General features: G+C 40.6%; 2 protein-coding genes across 2 annotated transcripts in view; one reads left to right on the top strand and one right to left on the bottom strand.

Moving 5' to 3' along the window:
• Window positions 1-20320, bottom strand: part of LOC128690417 (L-selectin) — a 174964-nt gene that overhangs the window by 152168 nt on the left and 2476 nt on the right. The window lies entirely within an intron of this gene.
• On the top strand, window positions 188-11758 carry LOC128690487 (L-selectin). The gene is made up of 4 exons (XM_070089609.1): window positions 188-351; window positions 2586-2760; window positions 2877-2979; window positions 11344-11758. Exons 1-4 carry the CDS (start codon window positions 280-282, stop codon window positions 11486-11488), a joined length of 495 nt encoding a protein of 164 aa, XP_069945710.1. The 5' UTR covers window positions 188-279; the 3' UTR covers window positions 11489-11758.

Genomic DNA, 20320 nt, shown 5'->3' with positions numbered 1-20320 from the left:
ATTCATTTCCTGTCGCAGGTTTAGTTTACGTCACTGGAAATTTTGGCAAATTAGGAAATCTCTCTGTTATTTAGGCCGAATAAGTGAGTTACTGAGGATACCTAAACTCCATCACAAAGTTAAAAAAAAAACTCTGCTTCGCGGGTGTTCAGACCTCACTAACACGGTAAGAGGACCCAACAGAGAGAGACCAAACTCTGCCACAGGAAGGGGCAGCCATGCAATGACAGATACTGAAGTGGCTCGAAAATCTGTATAAATATTTTTCGTACTCTCCAGATGAAGCTGTTGTTACTGGTGACTCTGGTGGGGCTGGTGAGGTGTCAGTCCCAGGGTCCTACTGACGGCCAGGTAAGCTTTCTACCATGCACATTGCATACACATTTAATAACACTATTTTTTTTAAATTCTCACATCTCCATATTCATTTATATTTGATTCAGTTACACCAAAACGAAAACACGATCTGTGAAAATGGATTCTGGTACCGTAACGTTATTTTTATATTGTTAATATAAGGTAAGACCAAATTTCGTTTGGATTTTTAACCCCGGAGGGTTAGCCACCCAGGATAAGCCAAGAAAGTCAGTGCGTCATCGAGGACTGTCTGTCATATTTCCATTGGGGTCCTCAATATTGTTCCCCAGGATGCCACCCACACCAGTCGACTAATACCCAGGTACCTATTTGCTGCTAGGTGAACAGGACAACAGGTGTAAGGAAACGGGTCAAAATGTTTCTACCCCTCCGGGAATCGAACCCGCCCCCTCCGTGTGTGAAGCGACTTAATGCGAGAACAAGTTGCTTTATTTAGTCACAGCAGGTAGTGTATACAACATGATTTATTAACCACTAAACCATAAAATATTAACCACTAAATCATGAAATATTAACCACTACGCCATGCATTAACCATTACATTATTCGATATTTACCACAACATCGTGTATTATTACCCACTAAATTATGCATCCTCAAAAAAATCCACCATTAATTTTTTTTATAAACACGACGTTGCCAAAATGTGAATCAAAAATTACATTAGTGAGTATTGGATTCCACTCTAATAATAATAATAATAATAATAATAATAATAATAATAATAATAATAATAATAATAATAATAATAATAATAATAATAATAATAACTCACGAAATCGTAATAGCACGACTGCAGACAAATTAGAGAGAGGGTTGGGCTTGTACCCGTATATGTGAAATTAACGAACTCGCTCTAAATGCACTAACTCTTCAAGCTCAAACTGCAGTTCTGCCAAATCTGCGTGCAAATTCTTATGTGTATATATTATACACAAATTTGTAATATGCGTGAGATCCTTTTACAACTTCCGATAAGCATTTAATAGCATTTAATAAGCACTGCGGGTTGCAAGCTGTGGCTATCAGCTCCCCTGAAAAACTCAGTTTACATCCATTTTATTACTGGAAGACGTCAACTTCTGGTTTACATGTTACTTTACTTGCATGTTGCTGTAAACAGATTTTTGTCCTTACAATAGATATCTTTAAATAATAATAATGCTTTTATATAACTGGGAAGTTATAGAAAATGGAAAATAATATAAATAAATACGAGTGATTACAAATATTTATTTTGCAAGAAGGGCCAGAGCTTGCTATCACCTGCAGATCACATGATTGTCATTCCCATGAGTGTGCCCCTGGGGCAGGGAAGATGGCAGACCAGAGGCCAAGCTTCTCTCTACGAGCCCTGTTAGGGCAGAGTATGGGGCTAGGCATAGGGACAACTAGTTCCAGAAGATGAGGAGGTACTTGTACTTCCTCCCAGTGCCAGATATAGGTCTCAGATACTCCCAAGGCCGGGTCACCATCTGGGAAAGACCCGGGGCGGGGGAGTACCGGCGAATCAGGAAGAAGTATTTATTTTACTAATAAGGAAGGTATTGGAATATCCAGTTACTAATAAAGTATTACTAATGCAAGGTTACTCTGAGGAAAATAATATATAGTAATTGCTTGAGTAAGGGGAGAGTCATCTGTATAATCAGTTAGTTGACTATACGTAGTTCACTTACAAGGTTCCATTGGTCTGTAGCTCTGCTCACGATCAAGGCTCAGCCTCTCCTATCAGTTGATAAATTAGACACATGTGCATCACTTGGGTATCTTTCTGAGAAAACGTTTAGCCACACAGTGGCTTCATTAGTCCAAAACAAATGTGAATAGTGAAGATCAGAAGGAGTGTCAGGTAATAAGTCTCTCAGCCTAGAGTCAGTGTATTCAGCCCATCATTCTTGAAAAGACTGTAATATATGAGCGAAGAAAGGGCTTATACACCGCAGGCAGGCGAGGTGAAACTACATACCTGACATGTCTTGGTTAAGAAGGTGGAATTTATTGACATTGGGAGACTGCTCTCAATGCTTTTTTTGGTTGAGTCACAAATGATATTTCTGTTGTGAAATGTGGACATAAACCTAGCTGTGTAAATATGATCTGTACCGTCAAAGTGATAACTAATGAATAAAATATTATTCCGAGTGTAAATTATTCTTTGTTACAAATGACTTTGACAATAACAACTAATTGAGTGTGTGTTGAAGGTTGACGACACCCGCGGTGGAAGTCAATACTACTTCTCCTGGAAACACGATGGTGGCAAGGACTACACTGGTACTGCTGCCGCCAGCTTGTGTTCCAGTCTGGGTAGCGGGTGGCAGGCTGTGGGTATCAGCTCCCAGGAAGAACTCAATTACATCCATAGCATTATTGAAGGAGGTTAGCTTCTACTGTAGTTGTTGCTTTTCTTGCATATTGTTTTAAACTGCAGGCTTTTATTTCCTTGCAAGAGATATCTTTTCTAAATAAAAATATCTCTTTTTTTTTGTGAACAGAGAGACTGGACTACGTCTGGACTGGTGGCCAGAAATCTGGGAGCATCTTCAAGTGGCTGAATGGCGAGCCTTTCAGTGTTACTGGCTGGTCACACACCGGAGGGTAAGTTGCCTACAGTCACACATGGACACATACACACACGCTAAGGGCACTGGAAAAGAAGGTCAAGGGAACATATGTATATAAGAAAATACTGAAAAAAAATAGATTAGTTCCATAAGGAAAAATTGTTCGAGAGGTGATAAACGGGAATAAAGACACAAAACTCGAAGTCTTGGACTCAAAGGAGTCACGGGATGTCAGGAAGTGTAATTTCAGCCTTAGTGTGGTCATACAGTCTAATAGCTGAATGAAAAAGTTGTGGAACTAAACTCCACGAGAAGTTCACGAGGTTAAAAATGAGTGTACCAGCTCACGTCCATTTAAAAGACCTGATTAGAGGCTCAGAATCAACTCTAAAATAAGAAGATACATAACAATCTATTCTTGTTGACACGTTATTACATACAAAATCAAGGAGCCCAGAACTAAACGTTATTAGTTACACTCACCGTAATACTTAATTCATTACCGTTACTCCTTTCTTTCTGTTTGTCAGTTATTTCTCTTATCCATGCTAATGCTCTTCTTGTTATATTATCTTTAATGTGTAATGATTTAAAACGTTTCTGCTAGGAATGTGCAGATCATTTATTCATTACCTGACTGACTAATGTCAGACACTAGAAAATGATGGAATGATATTCTTTTTTTCTGGAATACTGTAAGAAATCCTAAGATACGGTGCCACATAGAAGAATACTTAGCAATCTAAAAATTCTAGAAACTTTACAAATTAATTTGACAACTAAAGATGGAAGAAACGATACCAGGAACATAGTTCTGTTTCTGTAACTAGAAATAGGCAATTACGAATAAGTAATATTATTTTTTCAACGAACCAGCCGTATCCCACTGAGGTAGGGTGGCCTAAAAAGAAAAACGAAAGTTTCTCTTTTTAACTTTAGTAATATATTCAGGAGAAAGAGTTACTAGCCCCTTGCTCCCGACATTTTAGTCGCCTCCTACAACACGTATGGCTTACGGAGGAAGAATTCTGTTCCACTTCCCCATGGAGATAAGAGGAAATAAACAAGAACAAGAACTAGTAAGAAATTAGAAGAAAACCCAGAGGGGTGTGTATATATGTGCGTGTACATGCATGTGTAGTTTCACCTAAGAACAAGTAGAAGTAGCAAGATATATCTGGTATCCGGCTTGTTTATGAGACAGAATACTGCCAGCAATACTACCATCATAAGAACATAAGAACATAAGAACGAAGGAACACTGCAGAAGGCCTACTGGCCCATGCGAGGCAGGTCCAAGTCCCTACCGGCTTAAGCCAATGCACCCAACCTAGTCAGGTCAGGTCACATTGACTCAAGGGAGGAACACGGCAACCGACCCGTTAGCACAAGCTATCAGGTCTAACTCACACCCACCCACATCTACTCATGTATTTATCCAACCTATTTTTAAAGCTACACAACGTTCTGGCCTCTATAACGGTACTTGGGAGTTTGTTCCACTCATCCACAACTCTATTACCAAACCAGTACTTTCCTATATCCCTCCTGAATCTGAATTTTTCCAACTTAAAACCATTGCTGCGAGTCCTGTCTAGGCTAGATATTATCAGCACACTATTTACATCCCCTTTATTTATTCCTGTCTTCCACTTATAAACCTCAATCATATCCCCCCTAATTCTACGTCTTTCTAGAGAGTGCAGTTTCAGGGCCCTTAGTCTATCCTCATAGGGAAGGTTTCTGATACATGGGATCATCTTTGTCATCCTCCTTTGTACATTTTCCAGAGAATTTATATCCATTCTGTAATACGGTGACCAAAACTGTGCAGCATAATCTAAATGAGGCCTAACCAAGGATGTATAGAGTTGAAGAACAACCTGAGGACTCCTATTATTTATGCTTCTTGATATGAAGCCAAGGATTCTATTAGCTTTATTGCGAACACTTATGCACTGTTGTCTTGGTTTCAGATTACTGCTAACCAGAACTCCTAAATCTTTTTCGCAATCCGTAATATTAAGATCTACATTATTTAGTTTATATGTGGCATGGTTATTGTCCTGTCCAACATTTAGAACTTTGCATTTGTCTATATTAAACTGCATCTGCCACTTCTCCGACCACTGCATCAGTCTATTCAAATCTTCCTGGAGTGCTCGAATGTCCTCGTCAGAATGAATTCGACGGCCTATTTTGGTGTCATCGGCAAACTTGCCGATGTCGCTCTTTATGCCCTCATCTATGTCGTTTATGTAGATTGTGAACAGCAGGGGGCCCAACACTGACCCCTGTGGAACACCGCTCGTGACGCTTCCCCACTCTGATTTCTCCCCATTTATGCAAACTCTCTGCTGCCTATTTGTCAACCATGCCTCTATCCAGGAAAAAATTTCTCCTCCTATTCCATGTGCTTTAATTTTCCTCAATAGTCTCTGATGTGGGACCCTGTCAAAAGCCTTACTGAAGTCCATATACACAATATCATATTCGTTACCATGATCTACCTCCTCAAATACCTTAGTGAAAAAAGTTAATAAATTCGTAAGGCAGGAACGTCCCTTTGTAAAACCATGCTGAGATTCGTTGATTAATTTATGCTTTTCAAGGTGGCTACGAACTGCCTCGGCAATTATTGATTCCATAAATTTTCCCACTATGGAGGTTAGGCTTATTGGTCTATAGTTCGAAGCTAAGGACCTGTAACCTGTTTTGAAAATAGGTATCACATTTGCCATTTTCCACTTATCTGGCACCATGCCAGTTTGTAGTGATATGAAAAGATTACAGGTTTCCGTTTCACACTCACTTAGAAGGACGGTAGTACCTCCCTGAGTGGCTGCTGTCTACCAACCTACTACCTAGGTGGTACTAAAATATAAGTAATAAAAGTAAGTAATCACACACACACACACACACACACACACACACACACACACACACACACACACACACACACACACACACACACACACACACACACACTGCAATGGATCAGAGAATACCTGACAGGGAGGCAAGGACGAGTCATGGTACGTGACGAGATGACAGAGTGGCGCCTGTTACGAGCGGGGTTCCACAGGGATCAGTCCTAGGACCAGTGCTGTTTTTGGTATATGTGAATGATATGACGGAAGGGACAGACTCGTAAGTGTCCCTGTTTGCAGATGATGTGAAGTTAATGAGGAGAATCAAATATGATGAGGATCAGGCTAGATAGCCAAAGATTGCAAACCTCACTCAAGGAAAGGGATCTTGGGGTGAGTATAATACCGAGGACATCTCCTGAGGCGCACATCAACCAGATAACTGCTGCAGCATATGGTCGCCTGGCAAACCTAAGAATAGCGTTCCGATACCTTTGTAAGGAATCGTTCAAGACACTGCACACCGTGTACGTCAGGCTCATATTGGAGTATGCAGCACCAGTTTGGAACCCACACCTGGTCAAGTACGTCAAGAAATTAGAGAAAGGGCAAAGGTTCGCAACAAGACTAGTCCTAGAGCTAAGGGGAATGTCTCGCGAAGAAAGGTTAAGGGAAATCGGTCTGACGACATTCAGGGACAGGAGGGTACGGGGAGATATAATAGCATATAAAATACTGCGAGGAATTGACAAGATGAACAAAGGATGTTCCAGAGATGGGACAGAGAAACAAGGGGTCGCAGATGAATTTTAGGAAATATTTCTTTTATCATAGAGTTGTCAGGAAGTGGAATAGTCTGGACAGTGACGTTGTGGAGGCAGGAACCATACATAGTTTTAAGTCGAGGTTTGATAAAGCTCATGGAACAGAGAGAGAGAGAGAGAGAGAGGACCTAGTAGCGATCAGTGAAGAGGCGGGGCCAGGAGCTATGGCTCGACCCCTGCAACCACAAATAAATGAGTACAAATAGGTGAGCACACACACACACACATATTAGGAAGTATTTCTTCAGTCATAGAGTTGTCAGGAAGGGGAATAATCTAGAAAGTGATGTAGTGGAGGCAGGATCCATACATTGCTTTAAGAAGAGGTATGATAAAGCTCATGGAGCAGGAATAGTGGCCTAAATAACGACAGTGAAGAAGTGGGATCAGGAGCTATGATTCGACCCCTGCAACCACAACTAGGTGAGTACAACTAGGTGAGTACACACACACACACACACACACACACACACACACACACACACACACACACACACACACACACACACACACACACACACACACACACACAGTTCCACACAAGAGATAAGTTCAAAAGCTGGAAGACCAGGCAGGTATAACATGGAAGGCACTGCAATAGATCAGAGAATACCTGACAGAAATACATCAGCGAGTCATGTGTCAGAGTGGGCGTCTCTGAAGAGTGGGGCTCCATAGGGGTCATTCCTAGGACCGGTGTTGTTTCTGATATATGTGAATGACAAGACGGAAGGAATAGACTCAGAAATGTCCCTGTTTGAAGACGATGCGAAGTTAATGAGGAAAATTCAATCGGAGGAGGACCAGGCAGGACTACAAAGAGATCTGGACAGGCTGCAGGGTTGGTCCAGAAACTGGCTCATAGAGTTCAACCTCATTAAATGCAAAGTCATGAAGACTGGGGAAAGGCAAAGAAGACCGCAGACAGAGTACAGTCTAGGGGGCCAAAGACTACAAACCTCACTCAAGGAAAAGGATCTTGCGGCGAGTATATTACCGAATACATCTCTTGAGGTGCACATCAACCAAATAAATGCAGCAGCATATGGGCGCTTAGCAAACCTAAGAATAGCATTCCGACATCTCAGTAAGGAATCATTCAGGACAGTGTACACCGTGTACGTCAGGCCAATATTGGAGTATGCAGCTCCAGTTTGAGACCCACACCTCGACAAGCATGTCAGGAAATTAGAGAAAGTGCAAAGGTTTGCAACGATACTAGTCCAAGAGCTATTGGGATATCCTACGAGGGAGAGATTAAGAGAACTCGACCTGATGACACTGGAGGGCATGAGGGACAGGGCGGATATGATAAAGACAAATAAAATACTGAGAGGAATCGACAAAGTGGACAGAGACAGAATTTTCGAGAGATAGGACACAGCAACATGAGATCATAATTGGAAGCTGAAGTCTCAGATGAGTCACAGGGATGTTAGGAAGTATTTATTCAGTCATAGTGTTGTCAGGAAGTGGAATAGTCTGGAAAGTGATGTACTGGAGGCAGGATCCATACATAGCTTTAAGAAGAGGTATGTTAAAGCTGATGGAGCAGGGAGAGCAACCTAGTAGCGACTAGTAAAGAGGCGGGGCCAGGAGCTGTGACTCGATCCTTTCAACCACAATTAGGTGAGTACACACACACACACATACACACACACACACACACACACACACACACACACACACACACACACACACACACACACACACACACACACACACACACACACACACACACACACACACACACACACACACACACACACACACACACACACACACACACACACACACACACACACACACAATAAGTGGGAAGAGTGGCACGAAAAAATCACAGAGGCGTCACCAGATATCATAGCCCTCACAGAAACCAAGCTCTCAGAAATGATAACAAATGCCATGTTTCCAGTTGGATATCAGATTCTGAAGAGAGAAAGAGGGAACAGTGGGGGGAGGTGGGATGGAGGAGTGGCACTGCTCATCAAAATCCAATGGGATTTTGAGAAGTTGGGGAGAGAGGAGATAGGAGGAGCAATGGACTACCTAATAGGTACACTTCAGGCTGGAGATCCCTCGGTGGTGAATGCAGTGATGTATAACCCATCAGTGAATAGGAGGAAGGCCAAGACAAGAATATGATGAGAGCAATAGAGAGATGTGGCCAGAAGGGCCCATGTAGGCAGGGCAAAGCTAGTGTGTGACTTCCATCACATAGAAATCGACTGTGAAAACCTGGAGCCACATGGGGGCCCAGAAACTTGGAGGGCTAAAATGTTGGAGACGGTACTGGAAGATCGCGTGCATCATCACATTAGTGATACTTCCAGAGAGAGTGGAGAGGATGAACCAGCAAGACTGGACCTAGTATTCACCTTGAGTAGTGCAGATATTGAGGACATCAGATATGAAAGACCCCTCGGAGCAAGTGATCACGTTGTTCTAAGCTTTGTATACATAGTAGAGTTAAAGTGGAGAGGGAAGCAGGAAGGGCAGGAAGAAACAAACTACAAGAAAGGGGAATACGCAGGCATGAGAAATTTCTTGCACTAGGTCCAGTGGAACAGAGAACTGGCAGAGTAAACAGTAAATGAAATGATTGAATATGTGACATCGATATGCAAGGAAGTGGAGGAGAGGTTTGTACCCAAGGGCAACAGACTTAATGAGAAGGCCAGGACGAGCCCTTGGTTCTCACAAAGGTGTAGAGAGGCTAAAACCAACTGCGTTAGCGAATGGAAGAAGTATAGAAGGCAAAAGGACCTGGGAGAACAAGGAAAATAATCGAAGAGCAAGAAATGGATATTCACAGGTAAGAAGGGAGGCCCAACGACAATTTGAAAATGACATAGCAGAGGAAACCAAGTCTGACCCGAAGCTGTTGTACAGTCACATCAAGAAGTAAACAACCGTCACAGACCATGTAATCAGGATGAGGAAGGAAAGAAGGAGGAGAGTTTACAAGAAACAACCTTGAAGTTTGTGAGGAGTTCAACATGAGATTCAAAGAAGTATTCACATTGAAGACAGAAAAGACTCCAGAAAGACGGAGAGGTGGGATATACCAACAAGTGCTGGACATTGTATATACAACCACGGAGGAGGTGAAGGGGCTACAAAGCGAACTGGATAACTTAAAGGCAGTGGGGCCAGATAGTATCTCTCCTTGGGTTCTGAGAGAGGAAGCAGAGGAGCATTACGTACCGCTAACAACAATCTTCAACACATGTCCTGAAACATGGCGACTACCTGAGGAATGGAAGACAGCCAATGTAGTCCCAATTTTTAAAAAAGGGGATAGACACGCAGTATTAAACTACAGACTAGTGTCACTGACATGTATTGTATGCAAAGTTATGGAAAATGTTATCAGGAGAAGAGTAATGGACCACCTAGAAAGGAATGAGCTTACAAACGACAATTAGCACGGATTCAGAGACGGAAAATCTTGTGTCACAAACCTACTAGAGTTCTATGACAAGGTAACAGCAGTAAGACTAGAGGGAGAAAGAGGTGGGTCGATTGTGTTTTCTTGGTCTGTAAGAAGGCTTTTGATATAGTTCCACACAAGAGATTAGTGCAAAAGCTGGAGGACCAGGCAGGTATAACAAGGAAGGCAGCAGCGAATCGTGGTAAATGATGAAGTGGCAGAGTGAGCCCCTGTCACGAGCGGACTTCCACAGGGGCCAGTCCTAGGACCGCTGCTGTTCCTGGTATATGTGAATGACATGACAGAAGGAATAATTATAATAATAATAATAATAATAATAATAATAATAATAATAATAATAATTATAATAATAATAATATCTTTATTTCTACAAGTACATGTACAAGGTATGCAGGCCTAGCTGACATCAATGACATACTACTGCACAGAAAGTTCCTTGGTATGCAGAGCATTTCGAGCAAATTAGATCAGTTTTGTCCCAGGATGCGACCAACACCAGTTGACTAACACCCAGGTACCCATTTTATGCTGATGGGTGAACATGGACAGCAGGTGTCTTATGGAAACACGTCTTAATGCTATCCAGCCTTACAGGGGATTCGATCTCCGGACCTCAGTGTGTGAGCTGAGTATGTTAGCGATCGAGCTACGGGACTTCGAGGGTGTATAAATCTGTAGCGGAGGAAAGGTGGGGCAGGGGTCGGCCGAGGAAAGGTTGAACGGAGGGGGTAAAGGAGGTTTTGTGTGCGAGGGACTTGGGCTTCCAGCAAGCATGCGTGAGCATGTTAGGTAGGACCGATTGGAGACAAACGGTTTTTAGGGCTTGACGTGCTGTTGGAGTGTGAGCAAGGTAACATTTATGAAGGGATTTATGGAAACCGGCAGGCCGAACTAGAGTCCTGGAGATGGGATGTACAGTGTCTGCACTCTGAAGGAGGGGTGTTAATGTTGCAGTTTTATAACTGTAGTGTAAACGCGCCTCTGGTAAGACACTGATGGAGTGAATGATGGTAAAAGTTTTTTTCTTTTTCGGGCCACCCTGCCTTGGTGGGAGACGGCCGATGTGATAAGGGCATTTGCATATATGAAACAGGCAAATTTAACCAAATTTATTCTCGCAACATACAAACAAATTTGTTAAACATATGTTGTGCAACATTAAGTATATTATAATGTTTATTAGGAGGTAATCATTATTGTCAGTGTACAGAAGGAAAAATAAATCGTGAGTGTTGTTGTGTTTGTTGCAGACTCCGCAAACCTCAGCCAGACAACCGTGAAGGTGGCAAGGAGAACTGCCTGGCCATCCTCAACAACTTCTACAAGGATGGCATCAAGTGGCACGACGTAGCCTGCCACCACCTGAAGCCCGTCATCTGTGAACGTCGAGCTTAATGCCACCTGCCACCTGCATAATTTATTATCACCTCTCCCCTCACTTTCTCTCACCCATCTCTTCAGAGTTTCTCACTGAATCTCTCGCTTCTGGATGACTGTGAGATTCGAGCATAACTCTAACTCTGAATAGTATCTCTCTCTCTCTCTCTCTCTCTCTCTCTCTCTCTCTCTCCCCGCATCTTTCGTACCGTAGGTGGGTAATAGTCCTTAGAAACAGCTTGGCCGTTCAATTACTTGGACACCGACTCCAATTCTGTAGTGTTTATTTATTCATAATATTGCTATCGTCATGTAATTTAGTACCACTGGAAAAATAAATACGATAAGTGTTTAAATGGATGTAGTAATTTTGTTCCCATTTTGTTCAGTTACCCCTGAATGTGTGTACCTGGCCTTTATTACTGTTATGTGTGTGTGTACCTGGCCTTTGTTCTTGTTATGTGTGTGTGTACCTGGCCTTTGTTCTTGTTATGTGTGTGTGTACCTGGCCTTTGTTCTTGTTATGTGTGTGTGTACCTGGCCTTTGTTCTTGTTATGTGTGTGTGTACCTGGCCTTTATTACTAGCTTCCTAGCCTTTATTCCTGGGTTCCTAGCCTTTATTCCTGGGTTCCTAGCCTTTATTCCTGGCTACCTAGCCTTTATTCCTGGCTTCCTAGCCTTTATTCCTGGCTACCTAGCCTTTATTCCTGGCTTCCTAACCTTTATTCCTGGCTACCTAGCCTTTATTCCTGGCTACCTATCCTTTATTCCTAGCTTCCTAGCCTTTATTACTGGCTACCTAGCCTTTATTCCTGGGTTCCTAACCTTTATTCCTGGGTTCCTAGCCTTTATTCCTGGCTACCTAGCCTTTATTCCTGGCTTCCTAGCCTTTATTCCTGGCTACCTAGTCTTTATTCCTGGCTTCCTAGCCTTTATTCCTGGCTACCTAGCCTTTATTCCTGGCTACCTAGCCTTTATTCCTGGCTACCTAGCCTTTATTCCTGGCTACCTAGCCTTTATTCCTGGCTACCTAGCCTTTATTCCTGGCTTCCTAGCCTTTATTCCTGGCTTCGTAGCCTTTATTCCTGGCTACCTAGCCTTTATTCCTGGCTACCTAGCCTTTATTCCTGGCTACCTAGCCTTTATTCCTGACTTCCTAGCCTTTATTCCTGACTTCCTAGCCTTTATTCCTGGCTTCCTAGCCTTTATTCCTGGCTTCCTAGCCTTTATTCCTGGCTACCTAACCTTTATTCCTGGCTACCTAGCCTTTATTCCTGGCTTCCTAACCTTTATTCCTGGCATCCTAGCCTTTATTCCTGGCTTCCTAACCTTTATTCCTGGCTACCTAACCTTTATTCCTGGCTTCCTAACCTTTATTCCTGACTACCTAACCTTTATTCCTTGCTACCTAGCCTTTATTCCTGGCTTCCTAACCTTTATTCCTGGCTGCCTAACCTTTATTCCTGGCTACCTAGCCTTTATTCCTGGCTTCCTAACCTTTATTCCTGGCTACCTAGCCTTTATTCCTGGCTTCCTAACCTTTATTCCTGGCTTCCTAACCTTTATTCCTGGCTTCCTAACCTTTATCCCTGGCTACCTAGCCTTTATTCCTGGCTTCCTAACCTTTATTCCTGGCTACCTAGCCTTTATTCCTGGCATCCTAGCCTTTATTCCTGGCTTCCTAACCTTTATTCCTGGCTACCTAACCTTTATTCCTGGCTACCTAGCCTTTATTCCTGGCTTCCTAGCCTTTATTCCTGGCTTCCTAGACTTTATTCCTGGCATCCCAGCCTTTATTCCTGGCTTCCTAACCTTTATTCCTGACTTGCTAACCTTTATTCCTGGCTACCTAGCCTTTATTCCTGGCTTCCTAACCTTTATTCCTGGATTCCTAACCTTTATTCCTGGCTTCGTAACCTTTATTCCTAGCTTCGTAACCTTTATTCCTGGCTTCCTAACCTTTATTCCTGGATTCCTAACCTTTATTCCTGGCTTCGTAACCTTTATTCCTAGCTTCGTAACCTTTATTCCTGGCTTCCTAACCTTTATTCCTGGCTTCCTAACCTTTATTCGTGCGTGTGTACGTGTTCTTCACTGTTGTAATATTGAGAACATGACTACCTACCAAGCAATACTAAACCACAGGAAAATTTTTAATTTACCCGGAGTCGCCATGAAGCTGAAGAAAATAATGGCTACCCTGTCTTCTGTCGCATTTCTACAGAAGACAGGGAAGGAAGCCGGTACCAAGGAACGGACACTGAAGGGAGAGAAGACAAGCAGGGATAACTAAAACAGAAGCTGGTGCACAACGACGTCAACAAAAGTACCATCAAAGACCTGGCAATAATTGTAAAGAAGAAAACGATACTTTCACGGAAAATAAATAAGAAAACTGCAAAAAACGCGATGAAAGATTCAAGATTTTTTTTTTTTGGGGGGGGGGAGGGGGAGGGAGGAAAATAATGGTTATAAGACTGTGTGTAGACACACGTGAGCAATACAAACAAAGCAACACCTAATTAAGACAATGTTTGGTTCTGTGAAGAGTTTTATTAAATCTTAATGACTTAATGAAGCTCTATAAAGAGCGACGACTCTGTTTTATTTAAGGTTTGTTCTGCCCTATGAGGATTATGGTACTGAACCATAACATTGATACCATGCCTAACCCTTCTAGGGTAGGGTAGGTGCCTGAGCCCGAGCCTTTAGCTTATAAGACTGTCATTCCCATTTACCCCCTTGGGACGGGGATGGCAGACCAGAGAGGCCTAGCTTGTGGCTAGGCCTGGGGACAGTTGGTCCCAAAGATGAGGGGGTACTTGTGCCTCCTCCCATGGGAGACTTAGGTCTCAGACACTCCCTAAAAGAGGGTGCCAAGGCCGGGCCACCACTTGGAAAGGGCCCGGGCCGGGAGAATACCGGCTAATCTTTATCTAACTAACTAATGAACCATAACATTGATACCATGCCTAACCCTTCTAGGGTAGGGTAGGTGCCTGAGCCCGAGCCTTTAGCTCACAAGACTGTCATTCCCATTTACCCCCTTGGGATGGGGATGGCAGACCAGAGAGGCCTAGCTTGTGGCTAGGCCTGGGGACAGTTGGTCCCAAAGATGTGGAGGTACTTGTGCCTCCTCCCATGGAAGACTTAGGTCTCAGACACTCCCTAAAGAGGGAGCCAAGGCCGGGCCACCACTTGGAAAAGGCCCGGGCCGGGAGAATACCGGCGAATCTTTAATAATAATAATAATAATAATAATAATAATGATCCATAAAACAGACGAGTGATGAAAAAGCAAATAATATCATTGTTATGACATTATACCACCATGAGAAAATGGGAAATGGACCAGTAATCTAGACACACGAATGTAATTTTAATACTGATGCATTTTAAGTAAATCTTACTACAGTTATATTGGCTCACTTATCGAAGAGAACATTAATATCTGATATAACTGTACCAGCATTTAGCCCAAATTAAATATATATATATATATATATATATATATATATATATATATATATATATATATATATATATATATATATATATATATATATGTCGTGTCGAATAGGTAAAACTTGCCATTTTGGCTTTAATAGCAACTCTCTTCTTGCTGAATAAGGCAAGCGAAAAATTGTGTATTCAATAATTTCGTAAAAATCATTCTGAAAATAACGAAAAAATATATTTCATTGTGTTCGTTTGTTATTAAATTATTGCAAACTTATCTAAAATATATTTTGTTTGATTAGGATAAATTAAATTACGCTTGTTATAATAAGGTTAGGTAAGTTTTCTAAGGTTCTTTTGGCACAAAATTATTAATTTTTACATTAACATAAATAAAAAAAATATCTTTAAACGTATATGAGAAAATTTGAGAAAGGACTTAATTTTTAACGAGTTCTTGTTACTTGACCAATTTTACCTATTCGGCACGACATGTATATGCTTAAATAGTAAATTACGATATTGATAAACACTAGGCTTTGCAAAAATTTGATTTTTTTTTTTCAGATTATTTGTAAATGCCAGATACTCTCTCCAAGGAATAAATTTTACTCGCATTTATTTACTTCCAGTGGGGTCATAACTAGAAAAGAATATAATGGTATCACTTCTTAATCAAGTGTGCATCAACTACTAAACAGCAGCGGCCTCCTTCCCTATCATCATCTTTATCATCAGTTCGGAAAGAAGCAATTGAAACTTTACACTTAGTACTAGCAATAGTTTGTCTATGAGAAGGCTGGAAACAACTCAACTGCCGGACAACTGACAAAACAAAAAAAAAAGCAGGAGGACCGTCTGTGGGTTCTTATTTACTGGCTAGCATCACTGACATGAATATAATGCAGTGTTGGAAAAGGTATCGGAAAGAGACTGGTCGAACAACTGAGGAGAAAGGGTTCAGGAAAGGCCTTCGACGTGACACCTCACCAGACGTTGCAGAAACTGACAGGGGCAAAATGAAGAGTGTTTCAGTTGGGGGTCAAGGAATATCTGAAGGAAAGAAAACGGAGAGTATTGCAAGAGAGAAAGTCTGGGACTGGGCAAGGTTGACGAGTTGGGCTCCGAAGTTTCTCTGTTAGGAGCCCAGGAACAACTCCAAATAGCTGCTGGAATCCAACCACTAATGAATGAAAGAACATAAAATGGAGAGAAGTACAAAAACAAACCCATTTGCTGTATCACATCCACAACATATGTAAGGTTGTCAAAACAAAGAACTGTTTTAAGGACTAAACATGGCATTTACATTATACATGACAGGTATCAGACCCATAATATCTTTCCTTCTAACAAAGGCAATTCAGTGGTTGTCCTTGATCGCTAAGATTGCCTCGGAAAAACAGACCCATCTAAGAGTAATGGGTACAATCAATGTTTCCAGAACATAAGGAACGTAAAAAGACACCTGAGAAAGTCCAGAAACTCACAGACTAGAAATAAAACTGGTAAAGAAACTCTGTGAGAGATTACTAGAAATAATGAGAGATTACTGGAAACATTACCAGATTACTGGAAACACTGAGAGATTACTGGAAACACTGAGAGATTACTGGAAACACTGAGAGATTACTGGAAACACTGAGAGATTACTGGAAACACTACCAGATTACTGGTAACACGGCCAGATTACTGGAAACACTTTGAGAGATTACTGGAAACACTGAGAGATTACTGGAAACACTGAGAGATTACTGGAAACACTGAGAGATTACTGGAAACACTGAGAGATTGCTGGAAACACTACCATATTACTGGTAACACTGCCAGATTACTGGAAACACTTTGAGAGATTACTGGAAACACTGAGAGATTACTGGAAACACTGAGAGGTTACTGGAAACACTGAGAGATTACTGTAAACGCTGAGAGATTACGAACTTGTAGTAGATCTGTAATGAATGAAATTCCTTATGGTAGTCCTATGAGTATAAAATAAATATAGAAAACAAGATGTATTTCGGTGGCTGTGGGATCCAAGAAAGTCATCACCTTATCTGATAACACCAGCCCCCTCTACCTGAATGTACGCAAAAGGAATAGTGTAGGGTGCTATAAAATTCAAATGAAGGAACATATAAACATATGAATTCGTGTGAGTATGAATGTTTGTGTGAGCTCGTGTATATATATATATATATATATATATATATATATATATATATATATATATATATATATATATATATATATATATATATATATATATATAAATATATATATATATATATATATATATATATATATATATATATATATATATATATATATATATATATATATATATATATATATATACACACACACACAGTATCTCATGTACTGTATCTGCCATCTTTTATCAGCAATGTATCTCTTATATCTTCTGTACCATGTCATGTAATAATATATATATATATATATATATATATATATATATATATATATATATATATATATATATATATATATATATATATATATATATATATATATATATATATATATATATATATATATATATATATATATATATATATATATATATATATATATATATATATATATATATATCATGCCGAATAGGTAAATTTGGTCCAGTAGGAAGAACTGCAATTAAGTCATTTCTAAAATTATCTCTTATACGTTTAAAGACATATTTTTTTTCATTTATGTTAGTGTAAAAATTAATAATTTTGTGCCAAAAGAACCTTAGAAAATTTACCCACCCTTATTATAACAAGTGTAATTTAATTTTGCCTTATCCAACTAAATATATTTTAGATAAGTTTACAATAATTTAATAATAAACAAACACAATGAAATATATTTTTTTCGTTAGTTTCAGAATGATTTTATCGAAATTATTGCATACACAAATTTTCCCTTGCCTTATTCGGCAAGAAGAGCGTTGCTATATAAGCCAAAATAGCAAGTTTTACCTATTCAGCACGAGGTATATATATAATTTCAGACAAAACTCACAATATCAGAAATTTATTCACTCAGTATTAACTGTAGGGTTATTGAAGCTAAAACGTTGGGTGGTTTCAAATTTAGGTTGGATGGATACATTAGCGAGAGGGGTTGGATTTGATTGAGACTTTCATAATGAGTAAATAGAATCATCAAAACTTATTTCTTGGGGAGCATTGTAAATTGTAAATTGGGTTGGTCAAATATTTTGTTAGTGGGAAGGATTGTTAAGGACCTGCCTAGCATGGGCCAACAGGCCTGCTGCAGTGTTCCTCCTTTGTTATGTTCTTATATTCTTAGTGTAATAGTGGACGGTGTTGCTGTGCTACATGGTTACAGCACTTGCTTGGCAGGCAGGTGGGTGTGGCAAGGTGAGGCTGGCCTCGCGTGGCCCATGAATGCAGATGAACCACCGAGATGGTCAGACCTCAGCTGAGATGATCAGACCTCACCTATGGTACCAGCATGGCGGGGTTAGCCACTTACAGCGGCTCTGCTGTCAAGGTCAAGAACACGGAATATTTTGATGATTAACAACCGTGGTAAGAGTTACTTGTGTGCGCCGATCTGAAGGCCGAGCAAATACTCCTAGCCACCAGACCCGGTGGCCTGGTGGCTAAAACTCCCGCTTCACACACGGAGGGCCCGGGTTCGATTCCCGGCAGGTGGAAATTCCGACACGTTTCCTTACACCTATTGTCCTGTTCACCTAGCAGCAAATAGGTACCTGGGTGTTAGTCGACTGGTGTGGGTCGCATCCTGGGGGACAAGATTAAGGACCCCAATGGAAATAAGTTAGACAGTCCTCGATGACGCACTGACTTTCTTGGGTTATCCTGGGTGGCTAACCCTCCGGGGTTAAAAATCCGAACGAAATCTTATCTTACTTCTGCACTCCAAGACAGATTTTGTGTATCATGGTATAATGTACTCACCTAATTGTGGTTGCAGGGGTCGAGACATACGAGCGTTTAAATATATCTACTCCAGCAGCTGTATGTTACAACATGCTACAGTAGATATGCTTGTATTTAAGTGTTTTAAGTGTATTTAAGTGTTTTGCACTTGTATTACCTATACGGTATCCAGATAGCATACAGTAAGATCTGATCGCGAGGTCTGCTGGTATTGGGATTACCAACCATAAGCCATCGACAACTATAAATATTCTCGAACATATTTAATGTTAAGGCTTGTGATGAGCTCTTCAGTTACCTTATCACGAGTCAAGGTGCATCCAGTAACCTGTTCTAGTTGCTGTTCTTTCTAAGCGACGCGTCAGTCTACTGTACCTTCTTCGTCGTCAAGGTAATATTTTCTCTTGAGAACTGATAGATCACAGAAGCCACGAACAGTGAACTAAAATGAATTTAAATTCGATGCATTTCGATTGATGCGCGATCCGATAAACGTATCTATCCCCGTATGATATAACCCTCGGTCCATTGTACCTCAATGGACACGATAGGATTAGGGCAGAGTGCGGCATAAGATTCTAAACTGGATAAATATTAGCATTCATGATTTGATGATAATCAGAGGAGGCATTCGCAAGTTATTACAAGAAAATTAATATCCTAGTTAGGCAAATTAGGACATACATTGCCCAAGATTAATTTCAACATTCCAACAACTTTGAAGCCAAACTGACTTCTAAGTAAGATATACGACTGTTGAAATTTTGAAGGCGTTCAAAATAGACTCTCTAAAGTTATCACAATGATACCAGTTTCAGGAATGTTCTTTATAACAGAGACAAGAACACCTGCATCTATCGATTGCTCTACGATGCTTCACAGAGTAATAATTCATCAAGTTTGAAAAATTTGAAGCCCATCGGATAAGGCATTCTGTAGTTATAAAGAAAAGACTTGGAGGAAGTTAATGGAAGATAAGAACACTGAAGCTACCGCTGTATCGGCTCTGGTATAACGTCATACAGTATATAAGAGTTCACTAAACTCATAAAAATAATAAAAATGCCGTAAAAAACGAGTTTACAGTATTTCTCAGCTTTCTTTTCAAAGTTATATTGTATTTAAAATTCTCTACCATCCAGTAAGGAAAAAAAACAATTTTTTTTAAGAGAGTTTAAAATGATGTATTTTTCTCCATTAATTTCGTAAATTGACGCCTATTCATTTTATTTTTCAACACTGCCTATTTAAAATTTGCCTAGCTCAATAAGAAAGCTGAGTTTTCGTTTAATAAATCCCATCTAAAAATAAATAGTTTTAAATATTTTCATTAAAATTTTACATTGTTCAGGGGCTCTGGTGGCTTGGTGGTTAACGCTCTCGCTTCACACGGCGAGGGCCTGGGTTCGATTCCCAGCCAGAGTAGAAACATTGGATGTGTTTCTTTCCACCTGTTGT

The sequence above is a fragment of the Cherax quadricarinatus genome, chromosome 29 (genome assembly GCF_038502225.1).
Source record: "Cherax quadricarinatus isolate ZL_2023a chromosome 29, ASM3850222v1, whole genome shotgun sequence".
Taxonomy (NCBI): domain Eukaryota; kingdom Metazoa; phylum Arthropoda; class Malacostraca; order Decapoda; family Parastacidae; genus Cherax; species Cherax quadricarinatus.
Note: the sequence above shows the minus strand (reverse complement) of the source record. Positions and strands in the feature narration are given on the sequence as shown.